The sequence below is a fragment of the Labeo rohita genome, chromosome 21 (assembly GCF_022985175.1).
Source record: "Labeo rohita strain BAU-BD-2019 chromosome 21, IGBB_LRoh.1.0, whole genome shotgun sequence".
NCBI lineage: Eukaryota > Metazoa > Chordata > Actinopteri > Cypriniformes > Cyprinidae > Labeo > Labeo rohita.
The window spans coordinates 11,922,876-11,942,452 of NC_066889.1; the positions used below are offsets into that span (position 1 = coordinate 11,922,876).

General features: G+C 36.5%; 1 protein-coding gene across 1 annotated transcript; it reads right to left on the reverse strand.

The window, feature by feature from the left end:
- Positions 1-53: 53 nt before the first annotated feature.
- On the reverse strand, positions 54-19,232 carry pygma (phosphorylase, glycogen, muscle A). The gene is made up of 20 exons (XM_051092279.1): positions 18,912-19,232; positions 17,311-17,412; positions 17,151-17,229; positions 16,846-16,949; positions 14,948-15,079; positions 14,748-14,859; positions 12,644-12,726; positions 11,382-11,525; positions 11,188-11,280; positions 10,791-10,937; positions 7,392-7,555; positions 6,114-6,228; positions 5,845-5,946; positions 5,613-5,760; positions 5,060-5,118; positions 4,806-4,947; positions 3,379-3,586; positions 2,632-2,766; positions 1,087-1,153; positions 54-997 (listed from the first exon to the last, which is right to left on the reverse strand). The coding sequence occupies exons 1-20, from the start codon at positions 19,152-19,154 to the stop codon at positions 848-850; spliced, it is 2,529 nt and encodes an 842-aa protein (XP_050948236.1). The 5' UTR covers positions 19,155-19,232; the 3' UTR covers positions 54-847.
- Between the last annotated feature and the right edge of the window lie 345 nt (positions 19,233-19,577).

The window sequence follows — 19,577 nt, forward strand, 5'->3', positions numbered from 1 at the left end:
ACATAACACTTCTTTCTCATTCTTAGCAAACTGGTGAGAAATGAGAAAACGCAGAGGTTTATTTGTAGTTTATTACATAATTTTGTTGTTCTTTAACAAAAAAACAATTTGAAAAAGGCCTGGGATAACTTGTTAGGATTTTAGGTGTATGATTTTTGACTTTTACACATTACAGAGTCCAAAAACGTGTTAAAAGTACAAGCAGCAACCACAAATTTACACATATGCTTGAGAGATGCTTACTGTCTCGCTTTAAAAGCAACCGTGACCCCCTACGCCAGCCATTTTGCACACATTACTGACAATCTTGTCATTTTAAGCATGTTCCTAATCCTTTAAGAAATAGCAGCCAAATGCAACAGTATTTGAGATTGGATTTAATTGGATTTTTTTTTTCCAAATATGCCATGCTTGAGCAGTTCAGACAAGGAAAAACACTCTATTGAATGTCAAAACCCAAATATAACATTAAGAACCTTCTGGGATTTGATGTTTCCTCATCTTATTCTGACTATGCGCTCCAGAGCATTTCCCAAAATCATTGTAACCCTATAGAGACCACTGGTGCCAATAGTTTCTTAGGCTTAAATTGGTTTTGGGAAACACATCTTAGTTTTTTGCTGAATAATGCTGATAGAGGTGTTACCTGTTGAACATTGATTGGGTTTGTTGAAGTTATTGATTGTTTGTGAAGTGAATGAGGCAGAACGTTTGAAATTGAAGATTGACAGATTCCATACGGGTTCCCATAGTAAGACAGAGCAAGACATAGGCATAGCTGGATTCTTCAAGAGTAAGCATCTAGTGTTTCTCGATCATACAGGTTGCTGGAAGGGCAGGTGGAGGTTTATTTAGGGTCATCAGGTGCAGCAAGCTTCTCCAGAGTGGGCTCTACACCCCAGATCTCACGGGCGTACTGAGAGATGGTGCGGTCGCTGGAGAACTTGCCTGAACCGGCGATGTTGAGGATCACCTTCTTGGTCCATTCCTTAGGTTTCTGTCAGTGGAAAGAGAATTATAAATAATCATGATTAAAATTCTTCATTTTACTTTTTTTTGGCAATGTAACAAAGAGTTTACACTCACCTTATACAAAGCACTGACTTTCTCTTGGCATTTGATGTAGTCTTCATAGTCAGCAAACACCTTGAACCTGTGTAGGGAGAAACATATATGATTTATATACGAGTGTGATTGAAATATGTTCTGCATTAGCATATTATTTAGATTAATAATTCATTTAAAGACCTAGATAGATTATATAATTAGTTGTGTATGTTTGCAGGGTTGATGCTATACATACAGTTGAAGTCAAAAGTTTACATACACCTTGCAGAATCTGCAAAATGTTAATTAATTTACCAAAATAAGAGGGAGCATATGAAATGCATGGTATGTTTTGTTTATTTCTGACCTGAATAAGATATTTCACATAAAAGACATTTACATATAGTCCACATGAGAAAACAATAGTTGAACTGAAATGACCCCATTCAAAAGTTTACATACACTTGATTCTTATTACTGTGTTGTTACCTGAATGATCCTCAGCTGTGTTTTTTGTTTAGCGATAGTTGTTCATGAGTCCCTTGTTTGTCCTGAACAGTTAAACTGCCCGCTGTTCTTGAGAAAAACCCTTCAGGTTTCACAAATTTGTTGGTTTTCCATCATTTTTTTGTTTTTGAACCCTTTCCAATAATGACTGTATGATTTTGAGATCCATCTTTTCACACTGAGGGACTCATGCAACTATTACAGAAGGTTTAAATGCTCACTGATGCTCCAGGAGGAAAAATGATGCATTAAGAGCCGGGGGGTGAAAACTTTTGAACAGAATGAAGATGTGTTAATTTGTCTTATGTTACTTAAATATTATATTTTTTTATTTAGTGCTGCCCTTCAGAAGCTACAAAAGATACTTACATGTTTTCCAGAAGACAAAATAAATTGAATATACCCTAATCTTCAAATTCAAAAAGTTTTCACCCCCCGTCTCTTAATGCATGTTTTTTTTCTTTCTGGTGCATCAATGAGTGTTTAAACCTTCTGTAATAGTCCCTCAGTTATCCTCAGTGTGAAAAGATGAACCTCAAAACCATACAGTCATTGTTGGAAAGGGTTCAAACACACAAAAATGGAGAAAACCTAAAGGATTTTTTCTGAAGAACACTTTAACTGTTCAGGACAAACAAGGGACTCATGAACAATTATCACTAAACAAAAAACACAGCTGTGGATCATTCAGGTAACAACACAGTATTAGGAATCAAGTGTATGTAAACTTTTGAACAGGGTCATTTTTATAAATTCAACTATTATTTTCTCTTGTGGACTATATGTAAATGTCTATGTGAAATATTCAGGTCAGTACTAAATAAAAACATGCATTTTGTATGATCGCACTTATTTTGGTAAAATAATTAACGTTTTGTAGATTCTGCAAATTGTATGTAAACTTTTGACTTCAACTGTATCTGGTAACAATTTTGTAAGCCTAGTAATACTGTTAAAATCTTACTATAAAAATAATTCCAAATTGTGGTCACTATATTTCTCTTGTACAACAGGAAAAACAATGCTGTCTTTTATTGTCTATCTTTGTTTGTGGTAATGTGTTTCTTCTTTCTCTACCTATCGTGGTGCATCAGCATGTTGACGATATCCTTGAAGAGGTCTGGCTGTTTTGGGCTGAAGAATCCCCCTGCGATCTGGTCAATGGCCTGCTTCAGCTCTGGAATACGATTGTAGTACTCTGATGCGTTGTATCTGTCAGATGGAAGGAGGTCATGTCAAATACAGTACATACATTACGTGAGTACTTACTTTTAGTTAAAGTAATTAAAATTAAAATTCTGTCGTTAATTACTCACCCTCATGTTGTTTCAAACCCGTAAGAAACAATCTGAAATCTGAGAGCTTTCAGACCCTGCATAGACAGCAATGCAACTGCCCAGAAAGGCAGTAAAAGGCCATCATTAAAATAGTCCATGTGACAGGGAAGAGAAGAAATTGTTGAATAAACTTAATTTTGTTTTCTTTGTACACAAAAAGTATTCTTGTAGCTTCATAAAATTACCGTTGAACCACTGATGTCGCATGGACTATTGTAATGATGTCCTTACTGCCTTTCTGGGTCTTGAATGTGTCAATTGCATTGCTGTCTATGCAGGGTCAGAAAACTCTTGGATTTCATCAAAAACATCTTAATTTGTGCTCTGAAGATGAACGAAGGTCTTACGGGTTTGGAACGACATGAGGGTGAATAATTCACAACAGAATTTTCATTTTTGGGTGAACTATCCCTTTAAATCTACCAAAAAGTACAGTAATTTTAAAAAGAAGTATTTTATTAGTATTACAATCAATATTGTTCCCAACCCTTTAGCATCCATGGCATCGACATCGTCCACTCTCATGCCGAAGATGAAGAGGTTGTCTTCTCCTGCTTCCTCTGCCATCTCCACATTGGCTCCGTCCATGGTGCCGATGGTCAGCGCTCCATTCAGCATGAACTTCATGTTGCCTGTTCCAGAAGCTTCTGTGCCGGCTGTGGAGATCTGCTCAGACAGGTCAGCCGCAGGGATCGCTGACAGAAAAAAAAAAAAAACATTAAAAGGCATAATCTTTATGATCACATGACTCAGACTTTCAGGTCAAATTAAGGTTGTATAAGTGGATCTGTTTTAAAGCAGTAAAATTGTGAAATATTTTTACTATTTCAAATAAATGTTTTCTATTTGAATATATTTTAAAATGTAATTTATTCCTGTGATGCAAAGCTGAATTTTTAGCATTACTCCAGTCACATGCTCTTTTAGAAATCATTCTAATATTCTGATTTGTTGCTCAAAAACATTTATTATTATTATGTTGAAAACAGTCGAGTAGAATTGTTTCAGGTTTTCTGATGAATAGAAAGTTCAAAAGAACAGTGTTTATCTGAAATAGAAATCTTTTGTAACATTACAAATGTCTTTAACATTTTAAAGACAGTTTAACAGTAAGTTTAATATACATATACTGACAAGCTTTTGAATGGTACAGTGTATAATGTTACAAAAGCTTTTTATTTCAGATAAATGCTGATCTTTGGATATTTTTATTCACCAAAGTATCTTTAAAAAAGGTACTGAACTGTTTTAAATATTAACAATAATAATAAATGTTTCTTGAACAGCAAATTAGCATATTAGAATGATTTCTGAAGGATCATGTGACACTGAAGACTGGAGTTATGATGCTGAAAAATTACTTTTAACATATATTCAAATAGAAAGCAGTTATTTTAAAAAATATAGTAAAAATATTTCACAATATTACTGCTTTTGCAGTATTTTAATCAAATAAATGCAAGTTTGGTGAGCAGAAGAAAATTCTTTAAAAAACATTAAAAATCTTACTGTTCAAAAACTTTTGACTGAATATATATATATATATATACACTATCATATACTATCATATATACTAAAATAGCTAAAAATAATATGTTACTAAAATAGCTAAAAAATAATATGTTACTAAAATAGCTAAAAATAATATGTTAAAAACACTTAAAAAATAAAAAAATAAAAATAAAATAATATATATAAAATATATATTTAAAAAACCCTAATTCAAAATATTAATAAAACTATAAAAGAATCTTATTTAAAATAACACTGGTAGTAAAGCTCCAATGATAAAAACTTAAATTAAATGATTAAAATATTAAGATTTGATCAAAAATAAAACAAGCTAAATAAAAAAAATAAAACAAACATTAAAATTAGTCGCATACGTGGTTCGCATATGTTGTAATTTGTCACCTTTTTCAGCAAGGGTGACTCTGTAGTTCTCCAGGAAAATGACTTTGAGGCGGTCGCCCACCACTGGGTCATTGTTGACCACCTCACCAATAGCTGTGATGAGACGAATGATCATTTTAGCTGTGTGGTAGCCTGGAGCAGCCTGGAAAGAATTAAGCATAGCATAATCATCAGACATTCGGAATTCAAATACAACAGAGAATTAAATAAACATCTGGCATTTAAGTCATACGACGTGGTAAGATGGAGATCACCTTTCCTCCAATCATAATTGTTCTTGGGGTCCACTGCTTGTTAGGCTCCTTCCTGATCCCTGTAAAGAAGTAACACGCAAAAGATATCATAATATGTTACTCTAAACAGCTTTATACGATTATGTGTATGTTGTACAATGTTATATTTTTATATATATATATATTTATTATGTTATAGTTATTTCTTCATTTATTTTAATCTGATTGTTTTATAAATTAGTAAATAAGTCACTAATTTTCCAAAAATATTTTGGTTAATAGCAAATATTATTTATTTTATGTTACTTAATATTAATTACTAATTAATTTATTTTCTCTTCCAAAAATGTTTAAACATTCTCATTGGAGAAACAGGCCTTGACTGATAGCAATGGTGGAATGAGGGCCAAATATTGTTTTCTATTTTATGGTATTTTAGTTATTTTTCATGGTTGTTTTCTCTTTCAAAAATGTCAAAAAAAAAAAAAAAATTCCTCAGATAAGACACTTCTGACTAAAAGCGATAGTGAAAGCTAAAAATGTTTATAGGAGTGAAAGTGCAGAAGTTACTCACGGTTGTAGAAAGTAATAATGTGCAGACAGTTGAGCAGCTGCCTCTTATACTCATGGATTCTCTTCACCTGAATGTCAAACATTGAGTTGGGGTTGATCTTTACTTTGTAGTGCTCTTCTAGATGCACAGCGAACTTCATCTTGTTCTCCTAGAAGAGGCGAGAACATCATTCACTTTTAAATTCCCAACCTACTGGGCCATTGATATGTGGCAAATATCCTTTCTTTCTAACCTGTTTGACTTTGGCGATATCTCGAATGAAACCCTCATCATTGACAAAATTACGAAGCTTTTGCAACTGATCCAGGTCACGGATGAAGTCCTCCCCGATTCTCTAATAAGAGAGCAAGCCAAAGAAAGTCAGAGCAGGAATAAGTCTTATCACACCATGAGTTTATACATTATATAAAACTACAACTTGTGCACACAATTAGTCAGGGATTCTGTCACAGTCATTTATGTTAGCAAGCAACAAATTAAGTTACAAATGACTGCACCAACCTCTGCAATGACCTCAGCCAGACCAGGGTTGCACATCACCAACCAACGGCGAGGGGTTATACCATTGGTTTTGTTCTGGAACTTGTGTGGGTCCATCTCGTAAAAGTCTTTGAATCTATTTGGTAAATTAATAGTAGTCATTATGTACTCACCCTGCTGATGTCATTCAAAACCAGGAGAAATTTAAGTCAATTATTCACCAAGAACAACCGGGTGATTGAGTCAGTAAGAACAATTCAGCAACAAATCGTTCTGTCCGTTTTGTCAATGGGGTGAACACAACATTTTGTTCACTGATTCAGTGAATGTTCAACTCACCCCCTTGTCATCCAGAATGTTCATGTCTTTCTTTCTTCAGTCGTAAAGAAATTGTGTTTTTTGAGGAAAACATAATGAACTGATATGGTGCCTTGAGTTTGAACTTTCAAAATACAGTTTAAATGCCGCTTCAAACAATCCCAAATCCAGTTATAAACAATCCCAGCCAAGGAAGAAGGGTCTTATCTGGCAAAACAATTGTTATTTTCATTTAAAAAATACAATTTACATACTTTTTAATCTCAAACGCTCGTCTTGTCTTGCTCTCCCTGAACTCTGTGTACTCTGGCTCAAGACAGTTAGGGTATGAACCCTCAACCTAAAAAAATAATTTCAAAATCGTCCTACATCACTGCAGAAGTACCGACCCAGTCTTTGCAAAGTGAACATGCAAAGAAGATCAAACACCCTTAACAAAAAAGGTAAAACAGCGATATAGGATGATTTTGAAGTTGAGGGAGAACATGAGATGGGAGTTTTTCGACATACCCTAAATGTCACGGAACAAAAACAGAGGTTGGGAAGAGCATGACAAGACAAGCGTTGGACATTAAAAAGTATATAAACTGTATTATTTTTATGAAAATAACCGATCGTTTCGCTAGATAAGATCCGCTCTTCCTCAGCTGGGGTCGTTTACAACCGTATTTGGGATCGTTTGAAGCCACATTTCAACTGCATTTTGGAATTTCAAATTCGGGGCACCATATCAGTCCATTATATGGAGAAAAATCCTGAAATATTTTTGTCAAAAAGCACAATTTCTTTACAACTAAAGAAAGAAAGACATGAACATCTTGGATGACAAGGGGGTGAGTACATTAACTGTAAATTGTTATTCTGGAAGTGGACCTCTCCTTTAATGATCTACATCTGTTGACTTAAATTTCAATATGTTGAGAAACTCAATGTAAAGATCTCTGGTTAACATGGTGTGGCTGTTTGTGTTTAATTACATACACGGTAGCTTTGAGGATGTCCGAGTGGATTCGTGCCACACCGTTGACCGCGTGAGAGCCGACGATACACAGATGAGCCATGTTGACTCTCTTCTGTCCGCCCTCCTCAATGAGAGACATGCGGCGCAGGCGGTCCATATCACCGGGGTAAAGAGAGGACACACGCTACAACAACAAACAGACTGGGTTTTGTATACAACACACTCACAAAACTCACTCACTTTTTGCTTTTATTGCATCTGTTAGCAGAAATGGAATTTTTTGTTATTTGCTACCATTCAAAATTTTTGGTTGGTAAGGTTTTATGTTTCTATGGTAAGGATTATTAAAGAGCAGGTCATATAAGTTTTCAAAAAATATATTTATTTGCTGTTTGTAATGTAGCTATCCTTAAAAGTAAGCAGTCTGCAAAGATGTTAATCAAAAAAGTGCATGATGAATAAAGATAGTGTCTCTCAAAAGAAAGAGTCGATTCTCGCCTTAACGAATTGTCATATTTTCAAATCTTCTGCCTGTTACTGATCTACGTCACTAGGTAACACATTAGCATAATCCCTGTTTGCCCGTGAAATACAAACAGTCTGATCTGCCTTCCACTATTTAGTGTTTACATCATGTCAAAAAGTCGCTGTGTTCTGCACTGTGACAGCAAGATGTGAAGAATCGGTGGTTAAAATTCATTTTTTCCACAATACCACAGCAATACAATTCAAACCTTTTGTTGTGCTAGTGATTTTACCCAAGACTGCTTCTCTAATCTCAGAGAGTTCAACGCCGGATTCGATAAATGCAATGCTTGTCCATGAAAGATAAGTCCATACCTTCTGTATTTGGAATAACAAGCGTCTCCAAACCACAACTTGTAAGAACGACTGATTTTCAACTGAGTGCTCAAAATATCAAGTTTGTTTTTGTGCTGATATGTGATGTATACCTAGTGTAACGTTAGGTTTCCAGGTAAAGCACGATATTACTGTCTTACTGAAATAGTTATGATAATTTGCTATGAACCCTGCTGGAAAAAAACAGCTTAAACCAGCCTAAGCTGGTTGGCTGGTTTTAACTGGTCATCCTGCCTGGTCTTAGCTGGTTAGCAAGCTTGTTTTAGAGGAATTTTGGCGACTTCCTTAGCTGGTCAGGCTGGGAGACCAGCTGGAACAACCAGCTAAAACCAGCTACTTCCAGCATAAAACAGCTAAAACCGGCCTACCAGCTTTTTTTTCAACAGGGAACCCACTATTTCCTAAGAATGTGTCAAGTAATGTAGACTGTCGTTGTTCTAATTACTTTGTTTAATAATAAAGAATGTAGTGTAGTGCACAGACTTTATAATCATTGTGAAATTGCTGTTTATTTTGCTGCACCGGCAGTTATAGGGTTAACGTAGGGAGTAAAAGACTGGTGCGCCTGTCATACAGCTGTTCTGCATTCTAATTAAAAGTCAGTGTCTTTTGTCTGTCATTCTTCAGACATTACAGTAGACATATTTTGTTCAGTTAGTCACGTTAGCACCCGAGTAACGTATCCAGCATTATTGTTTTGTGAAGTGTTTACAGTTTAGCAGCTAAACTTTGGCTGTGGGAACGTTTCACTTGCATTGTATATGGAAAGACCAGTCACAACAGACTTGGCCAGCTGACCAATCAGAGCAGAGTAGGCTTGTGAAAGTGAGGGGTTTACAGACAAAACTGCTTTGAACAAACTGTTTCGAAATCATTGAGAAATGACTGTAATATTAAGTGTATATTCTGAGAAAATTACAATGTTTTCTAATGCATTTAAACCTGTTGTAGGGGACTCCAACCAGGGTTACCAGGTTTTCACAACAAAACCCACCCAAATGCTACTCAAAACTAGCCCAAACGCGTTTCGAGGGGGGTTCCCTGGTAAAAATCATGTTCTGGGGGTTAAAATACACGGGGTCCCTCCAGTAAAATTTGCATTCCATGGGCTAAATATCACATTATTGGGGACGCTTCAATCCGCGGACATGAAAAACAACCCGCGGCAACAGTGTTAAAATAGCCCAATTCCACAGGAAAACCCACAAAGACTCATAATTTTGTAATTAATTACTCACCCTAATGTCATTCTAAACGTGTAAGACCTTTGTTTATCTTCTGAACACAAATTAAGATTTTTTTTTATCAAATCCGAGAGCTTTCTGACCCTGCATAGACAGCAACGCAACTGACACATTCATGACCCAGAAAGGTAGTAAGGACATCATTAAAATGTGACATCAGTGGCACCTTAATGTTATAAAGCTACAAGAATACAGTTTTTGTGCAAAAAATACAAAAAAAGAGAGATTTGTGTCAGTTTTCAACGTGTGTTCATGAGTGTACCATGATGCATGCGTGAGATGCTGTTGATGCAGGAGCCGGTGTTCTGACATAGAACGTCAATGTGTAAATTCTGATTCAAATAAGTAATGATGGGCAAAAAATTGCAAGTCATCTTCAGTCAAAATCTTCAGACATGTTAACAAAGACTGTTTTGTACAGTGTGTGTCTTATTCTGCTTGTAAACAACGTGCAGAGCATCCGGGTTCTACGTCAGAATGACAGATATTTTGAATAAATAAGTTATTCTTGCTTTCTTTGCACACAAAAAGTATTCTTGTAGCTTCATAACATTACGGTTGAACCACTAAAGTCACATGAAGTATTTTATCGATGTCCTTACTACCTTTCTGGGCCTTGAACATTGTGTTGCTGTCTATGCAGGGTCAGAAAGCTCTCGGATTTCATCAAAAATAACTTAATTTGTGTTCTGAAGATAAACAAAGGTCTTACAGGTTTTCATTTTTGAGTGAACTATCCCTTTAAATATTGCTGCAATTTAGAATTGTAACCTATTTTCTATTTTAATATATTTTAAAATGCAATTTATTCACATGATGGTAAAGCAGAATTTTCTCTAGCCAGTACTCCAATCTTTAGTATCATATGAGGCTTCAGAAATCATTCTAATATGCTGATTTGATAATCAAAAAACATTTCTTAATATCAGTGCTGAAAACAATTGTGCTGCTTAATGTTTTTGTGGAAACTGATATTTTTTTAGGATTGAAAGCTCATCTTAAAAGTGTCACTTTTGATAAATATATCCTCATTGAATAAAAGAAAAATTTACTGACTTGAAACATTTTAATGGTAATGTCTGTTAAAAATTTTGGTTTTGGATACTTTTGGATGGCTATCAATAAAGAAACATGCTTTTGCCGGCATCATAAATAATTAAGTGCACGTTTCCCAAAAGCATCGCTGGCTAACTATGGTCATAAGTTTCATTGAACTCTATTGGTAATGCAGAAACTTGGAACCATAGTTTCTTTTGGGAAACGCAGCGCACATTTTCAGTGTAAAATGTGTTGTGTTGTGTGTTAAAGTCGGACCTCCAGGTGGCGGCGATTGATTTCGTAGATGATCTCGAGGTGCCGTGGCAGCAGGGTCTGGAAGAGGTCGATAGGCCAGCGTTCCAGAGCCTCAGGCAGCACAGTGTGATTGGTGTAGGCGCAGGTCTTAGTGCAGATGTCCCATGCCTGCAGGGAGGAAATCAACACAGTTTGGCTTACAACTTATACAGTAGACTTCATTTATATTAAAAGAAACTTGGGATTTTTAACACTTAGATTTAACTTTTACTACAAATAACAAACAAAAATGTTTTAAACGCATAAATAATGAGGTAATAAAGTTCTGAATGATTTTTGAGACTCCTCTGTACTCTGTCGCCCTCTAGTGTTACAAGTCTGTGGCCATTCGGTGCTGTATGAAACTAAAATCTCAAACCTTGTCCCATGGAAGTTTCTCTTCGTCAACCAGCACTCTCATCAGCTCAGGGATGGCTAAAGCAGGGTGAGTGTCGTTCAGCTGAATGGCCACCTGAGAGCAGCCAAGCAAAAAGAGATCAAGAAATCTTAATAGTAGTGTCAAAGAGCAGAGCTCGTTTAGTGAGACCTTAGAAGATATTTAGATATGCCAACCTTTTCAGGTAGAGTGCTGAAGTCAGTGCGCACGATATCCCTGGAGCCGAACTTGGAGGCCTTGAAGCGGCGGATGATGTCTTGGAGAGTCGCAGCCACTACAAAGTACTCCTGCTTCAATCTGAGCTCCTTACCCTCAAAAAACTACAAGAAGACAGGGACACGAAAGCTTCAGGCAGGTATGTAAAAACCATGTGATGAAACTATGGCTATGTCTTTAAAGGAATAGATGACCCAGAGATTTTTTTGAATGGTTTTCTTCCATGATAAGTCCTTTTTGACAGCTTAAAAGACTCAGTTTTCATACACTTTAAGAGCAGACAGCAATTAATTTATGCTGTGTGGTTGATAGAATGATGATATATGGTTTTTAGGGTGTCCTGAGTGATTGCTAGATTGATGTTTTTAGGGGTTCTGTGTTGCTATGCAAAGATAGGGGTTTGCTAGGGTTTTCCTCATTGTGTGTTTGAAATGACATGAGGATAAGTTAAGGTCAAAAGGTCAAGGTTAAGGTCAAAAGTGTACATACCCCTTTCAGAATCTGCAAAATGTTAATTACTTTACCAAAAGTACTCACCTGGATTTAGTACTGACCTGAATAAGATATTTACAAGATATTTAAAAGATGTCTACATATACTCCACAAGAGAAAATAATAGTTGAATTTATAAAAATGACGCCGTTCAAAAGTTTACATACGCTTGATTCTTAATACTGTGTTCTTACCTGAATGGTCCACAGCTATGTTTTTTGTTTGTTTGTTTGTTTAGTGAAAGCTGTTTATGAGTCCCTTGTTTGTCCTGAACAGTTCAGGTCCCACAAAATCTTTGGTTGTCCAGCATTTTTGTGTATTTGAACCCTTTTCCACAATGACTGTATGATTTTGAGATCCATCTTTTCATACTGAGGACAACTGAGGGACTCATATGCAACTACTACAGAAGGTTCAAATGCTCACTGATGCACCAGAGGGAAAAACCATGCATTAAGAGCAGGGGGTGAAAACTTTTGGAATTTGAAGATCAGGGTAAATTTAACTTATTTTGTCTTCTAGGAACATATAATCTTCTGTAGCCTCTGAAGGGCAGTACTAAATGAAAAAAAAAAAAAAAGTTAGGCAAAATAAGAAAAATGTACTTCATTCCATTCAAAAGTTTTTACCCCCTGACTCTTAATGCATGGTTTTTTCCTTCTGGAGCATCAGTGAGCGTTTGAGCATTTTCAATTAATTTAAAATGAGGATCAGTTGTGCGTTTACTGACGTTGTCATTGGGGTAGAGCACACGAGAGATGTTCTCCGCCAGGTTTCTGTCCAGGACAGCCTGAATGTAGCCACCGATATTAACTGAGGATAAGAGGAGAACATGTGAGTCAGACACCAGTTTGAATGGTTAAGCTGGTCAAGGTGCGGTCACATTAGCAAAGTATAATTAAAATTTTGCAAGCAAAAATTTATGAAAGGATGTATGAAGCACAGCTCACAAAGAGGTCACAATCAAACCAAGTTTATGTTGGACAGTATGGCAAATTTATGTGACCAACTTAAAAATTCTAAAAATTTCACACCCAGATTCCTGCGGTAGCTTGTTTTAGCCACTTAATAAACAATAAAAAAGGTAACTGCAACTTTTTCTCTCACAATTTTGACTTCTTTTTCTTGCAATTGCTAGTTTGAATGTCAGTTCTGAACTTTTTTCTCAGAATTGCATGATGTGAAGTCACAATTGCATTTTATGAAGTCAGAATTAATAAACATATAAACATTTTTTCTCAGAATTACGGATTTACATCTTGGAATTCTGACTTTATAACACACAATTGCAATATAAAGCCAGAATTGTGAGATATAAACATGCAATTATAAGAAAATAAGAATATTTCCTCAGAATTTGACTTAATAACTAGGGATGCACCGGTGTATCTGCTGATTTTTGATTGTTTTAAAGCCATCGGCATATCAGAAATAGCATGAAAAGGGCAGATACCAATGTTTTATTAATTAACTGCATGGAGACAATGAGTTGCATGTCTGTTGCATAATCCAACGTTTTTCTCTGCACAAAATAATTAAATACTTGCCAAAACAAAATAAAATCTGTCCAATATATACGGCCTATGCAAATGTGATGCTGACACATCCAACAAATGAAATGCCCACGCTCAGCTATAAATTCATCATAGTTAAGTTGCAATGGCAATGCCCCGGCCTTAGTTTATCCGAGGATATGTCACGAACAGCCAAGCATTAGCCCTACATTTACGTGAAAATGAATGGCAGGTAATATGCAGCTTTTTGTGTCTGAAACCAGCAAAAATGTCAGGATAATGTAGAACACAGATTCACACAAGGTTACATCACACACCCACAGTGCTTCTGTGAACAGAGAAAATAGAATAAAACTATATAGGCTACATAAAAAGGAATATATAGGCCTATACCTGAAATATATTTAACTTAAATCATAAACAAAATGAAGGAAAAAATTTTGCTGAGTTTTGAATTATTGAAACGCGAAAATGCGAGTGAAGAACAAAGCCTATAGTATACATAATAAATAATATTTTAGCATTCAGATACGTTGCGAATATGGAAACATTTAGATTTGTGCAGAATGAGAGAGGTAGGTTTCAGTTCCGCTTTTAAATTAATTTGTTTTAGCTTGACGTTTATATTTAGCCTACTTTAGAGGATTTGTTGTGGAGAGAAGGGAACTAAAATAGCCTAGCTGTGTTTGTAATGTTTGTACATGTTTTGCTTTATTTACCAGTATTTTAACCTACATTATTTCTTAATGTAATAGTAAAATGCAATGTACAGCCAACTAATGCTGGTTTTTCCTCTCAAAACACTTGGGAGTAGCGCTTTTTGTTATCATGCTGCAAACATTTTTAAATATCTTGAAAAATATTTTAAAGCGTTAACAGTTTTTTTTCTTTCGTTTAATACATTTGGTCAAAATCTAGAAAAGATGATGCTGTATTGACTGTGACTTTGTGTATTTTTTATATATATAATTATTATTACATACATATTATATTATTACATATTATTACATATTATATACAATATTATATACAATATGGTGCAGTTGCGTCTCGGGTGTCCCGAGTTCAAATCCCACCTCGTGGACCTTTCCCGATGCCACCCCCCCCACTCACTTTCTGTCTCATCTCCACTGTCCAAAGAAAAATGGAAAACAGCACCAAAAAAAAAGTCACAGTTACCTTTTTTTTAATTCAGTGGCAGAAACAAGCTTTTATAGATTCCTATTTGAATGACTGGATTTCGCCCCCAACAAAAATTTACCGGACAACAGTAAATGTGACCGCACCTCTAGTACAGTCTAGCCTGTTGCTGGTACTCACAGTCCTTCAGGTTGAACTCGCAAGGGGCCTTGGCAGACCACAGTCTCATGGTGTTTACAATGTTGTTTCTGTATCCAGGTACAGGGGTGTCATAGGGCAAAGCTAAGACAACCTGTGGAAACAATATGAAATAGGCTTGTGAATATAGTATTACCACTTCAACATACAGCTTGAATAAATGATGAATGATGATGCTGTACCTGAGTATCCACCCATTTCACTCCATCTGGGTGATGCTCTGTCCTACCATAAAAGTGCACAGGGCGCATATATTCTGGGCGCGCTTTCTCCCATGGGTTACCATAGCGGAGCCAGTCGTCTGCCTCTTCCATCTGTCAGTCATTAATATTATCAGAAATTCAAGATGTATGCAGAGTAATTTTAGTAATTCCGGAGTAATTCTAAAAAATTAGTTAGGGTTCTCTAGCCTCAATCATTTCAATATTGAGAGGGAATCCTGTGTAAATACAGTGCTGCTCGAAAGTTTAGAGCCTATTAGAATTTTCTATATTTCTGTATAAATATAACCCAAAATATCATCAGATTTTCACAAGTTGACAAAGAACCCAATCAAACAACTGAAACAAAAATATATACTTTTTTTTCTGGAAAATAATCCAATATTACATATCTGTGAGTGGCAAATGTATGCAAGTCTCTAAGATTAGCAGTTAATTTGAACATGAAATTAGAAAGTCCATCTGTTCAGAGGTGTTTTCAATCAGTGGGATGACTATTAGTCAGTGTTTTATTCAAAGAACAGTGATCTAACAAAGTCTGATCATGTTTATGGAAATGCATCATGGCACTAACAAAGGAGATCTCTGAGGACCCCCAAAAAAGAGTTGCTGTTGCTCATGAGGCTGGAAAAGGTTACAAAACCATCTCTGAAGAGTTTGGACTTCACACATTTAAAGTCAGACTGTGTACAAATGGAGGAAATTCAAGACCATTGTTACCCTCCCCAGGAGTGGTCGATCAACAGAGATCACTCCAAAGCAAGACGTGTAATAGTCCGCAAGGTTCCAAGGACCCCACGGTAACTATCAGGAGAACACTGAACAACCATGGTCTACATGATTTATCTTTTTTTTCCTCTCAAAAATGCAATTTTATTTTATTTTAACCATTCAGCAAACGTTTTAAAATATTTTGATTAATTACTGAAAAAAAGTTAAAATTTGTAATTACCTTTAAACCGTATAACTGATTGTATTAATCGGTCAAATTTTTTTCTGTCGGTTAGTGGTTAACCGGTTAAAATGAGCACTCCTAGAAGCAAGCAATTCATAGGAGCAAACCCACCAACAAGAAACTTTCCCTGCAGTTATTGCTGCGAAATGGGGGTCACAACATACACTGAAAACAAAGATTCACATACTTTTGACCCTCACAGTTGTGTATCACTGGATCATTTTTCTCAATAAATAAATGATAAGGTATATACTTATGTCTCAATTGTCTGATTGGGTTCTCTTTGTCAGTTTAGGGATTTGCATGAAAATCTGATGATCTTTTGGGTCATATTACTGCAGAAATATAGAAAATTCTAAAAGGCTCCCCAACTTTCTGCATCCTGCTTGCTTTAATTATTTTACAAAAGCGCAACGTTTCGTTGTTATTCTAAATGCACACAAATAAAAGGTGTCCTTACAAATTTGAAAGATTTATTACATTAATCTGTATGACCAAAATGACTTAAAATGAGTATTTTAAGAGCGCCTTCAACTGTCATGCAGGGAGTGCGCTACTATTCAGCTTCCACACTCCACACAGACACTTGAATAGCGCACATTTTTCTAGGTTAACATTAGATTGAGCGGCCATGTAATGTTGCTACTACATATGTCTTTCAGATGAAAAGCCATATTTGAGGTCAATGAATGATAGCTGAGCTTATGGATGTCCTGCTGATGTACTATATTACCACACAGACCAGCTGTTTACGAGAATTTTTTTGTTTTTTTCTGCAACTAATAAAATTTTGGTCGACCAAGTCTCTTCTCGCTGACTAACGGTTAGTCGACTATTAGGGGGCAGCCCTACTACTTACATTTTTTTTTAATCAAGTCAAAGTATTAAAGGTCATTTAAACTACCTGCCATCCATTGGCGATCTTCTGATTGAAGATACCAAACTCATAGCGGATGCCGTAACCATAGGCAGACAGGCCAAGAGAAGCCATAGAGTCCAGGAAGCAAGCTAACAGACGAAAACAGAAAGACACCAAAGGTGAGTGTGCCTTCTCAGAAACACATCTGTCATGCCTGTGAAGATTTCAATAGCTTTGAAATTTACAAAAGCAGACGGTTTCACTATTTTCTGACTTCATTGTGCAGAATTCAAAAATATACATACTAAGGATGATGGTTCCCCTTTCAAACCTTAGGTCAGATTACTAACCAGCAAGACGACCAAGGCCTCCATTGCCCAATCCAGCATCTTCCTCCATCTCCTGCAGCTCCTCCATATCCAGACCCAGCTGAAGAACAATGTATGTAATGAATCATAGGTTTCAAGCAATCATCTAAAGCATTACACAGGCTTCACTGTTTAGTCTTACCTGATACATGGCTTCATCACAAGCATTCTCCAATGCCAGGTTCACCATAGTGTTCTGCAAGGTACGGCCCATGTAGAACTCCAGAGAGAGGTAATAGACACGCTAATAGAGGATAAGACAGACTTTTTACACATTATTTTTAACATATACAGTTAGAAATACAGCAACATTGTTTATATAATGGTTCTGTACTTAAAATATTGATTTAGGGTTACCAAGTCTGCCCTTAGCCTGGAGACTATTTTTAGACTTTATTAAGACCTATTTGAATACTTCCTGGCAGAGGGATGATTTAACACATGGGAATCTGATACCATCCCTGTTGTAGCCTTTGACATTTTAGGCCTTCCTTTGGTGTTGGGTATGAAAAGCAAGAGAGAGAAAGAGACAGTGGAGGTGAGAGTGGGTGTGTGGCGGCACGACGGGCTGAAACAGACTAGTCAGAGATTGGGGAAGGTCACTGGTGTTATGTAACACTGGCATTTTGACTCCAGCAAAAATAACCAGCAGTGAGGTCACCAGCAAAGGTTACAGAGTGTGTAATATTATTCTGTAAAGCAGCTAATGAAGAAGGTCTGAGTGCAGACCACTGTGTCGTACAAGATGTTGAAAACAGTTTAAACTATGAATGTAAACCCCACACGTCTACCCACACCAGCAACTGCACAGCATCCAAAAGCTTTGAACTCATGGAACCGGTTTCTCACATCACTTCTGCAGTCACATTTTCACGGAAACAGTCATGAGTCTCATTGGAGCTCTTAATGATCAAGTCAAGGTTTACTGCTGATGTCCGCCTACAGAAAAAAAAGTCAAATGGAAGTCTCTGAAAAAGCCCAGGCCATTTTTAGTTCCTGTAAAAGTTTGTAGTCTTTATGTAACTGATTTATTATAAGCCTTCTTCATCCCATATATGTTTCTACAGTGACCTTTCTTTAACAGAGCAACTTTTGACCTTTATATCCTAGACACCTCTTCCATCCAGGGATTTCAGGCTGGACTAAAGACGAAAAGGTCAGGGATGCTGAGCTGCGGTTTCATCTTCAGACTCAGATTTTGATGCCTTGAATGCTGACACATTCTTGTTATACTGTATCTGCCGTTTGATCCTTTTAATATTTATAAGATATATAACAAATGTCCCTCTAGTAACATTTCAATGAAATATACAGTGACAGATCAAAGTAGAAAAATCACCTGCGTAGTCATCAAGATTCAAGATGCTTTATGCATGCACAATGCAGAGTGCAATAATCTGGAGGTGCATTATTGTGCAGATCATGCTATCAATCATCTTAAATAGTCATTCATGTTCCCAAAGTTAAAATCTGTATGTTAATGCTAGTTGAAATCTTCCTTAAATTATATTAAGATGTGCAAAAGTTGCACTTTCCATAAGTGAAACCTGATTATTTAGATTTTGCATAGGGTGCTGATCCCAGTCTACCTGATGAGCTCAAACTGCATTGCATGACATGATGTTATTAGTGCTTCATTGACTCATGTAGTTATTAACTGCATACAAAAATGTATTTTGGTGCAGTCGTGTCATGCATGGACTTGCTTTTGTTTTGGTGCAACCTCGACATGCATGAACTTACTTTGGGGTCTCTCTCGTAATAACTCTGCTGTGTTCTTATCCATCTGCCTACCAAGTGGTCTCTGACTGTGTGAGCGAGCGCAAAGTAATAATCCCGTCTGGTGGATACGTTCCTGTCCTTCACCAGCGTGAAATGCAGATGGCGATTAAAGTTTTTCTTTAGGTCTGCCACATTCTCCACACCGGCGAGCCCCCTCACAGAAATCTGTTTTTTCCTGTCGTGGTCTGACAGTGGTTTAGACATGGTGACAACACTTTCGTCTTTGGTTCAGGTAAGAGCATAAACACCAGACCGCACTCAACAGCGCCCATACGTCGCTGACGGCTCCGCTATTTAAACTCCCCTTCATGAATATTAATCAGTGGGCGGGGTTCGCGTGCAGCCATCCGCCAATGACGTTTTCAGCAAGTTTACGCTTTTTGCAAATGAGGATACGTGTATTTTTTTACGCAGTTGATAAATATGTACTTAAGAAGTATAGAGCAATTATAAAACCCATATTTTGTGTTGAACTATAACTCTAACAATCCAGAACTCTCTCGAGCCCGAGACATTAATAGCTGCAATGACCCAGCTAAAAGGCCATGATATTTGAACGGCATGCGGCTCGCATAGTTCTATATAACAGCTGAGCACCACACATGAATTCTCAATCTTGCTCAAATT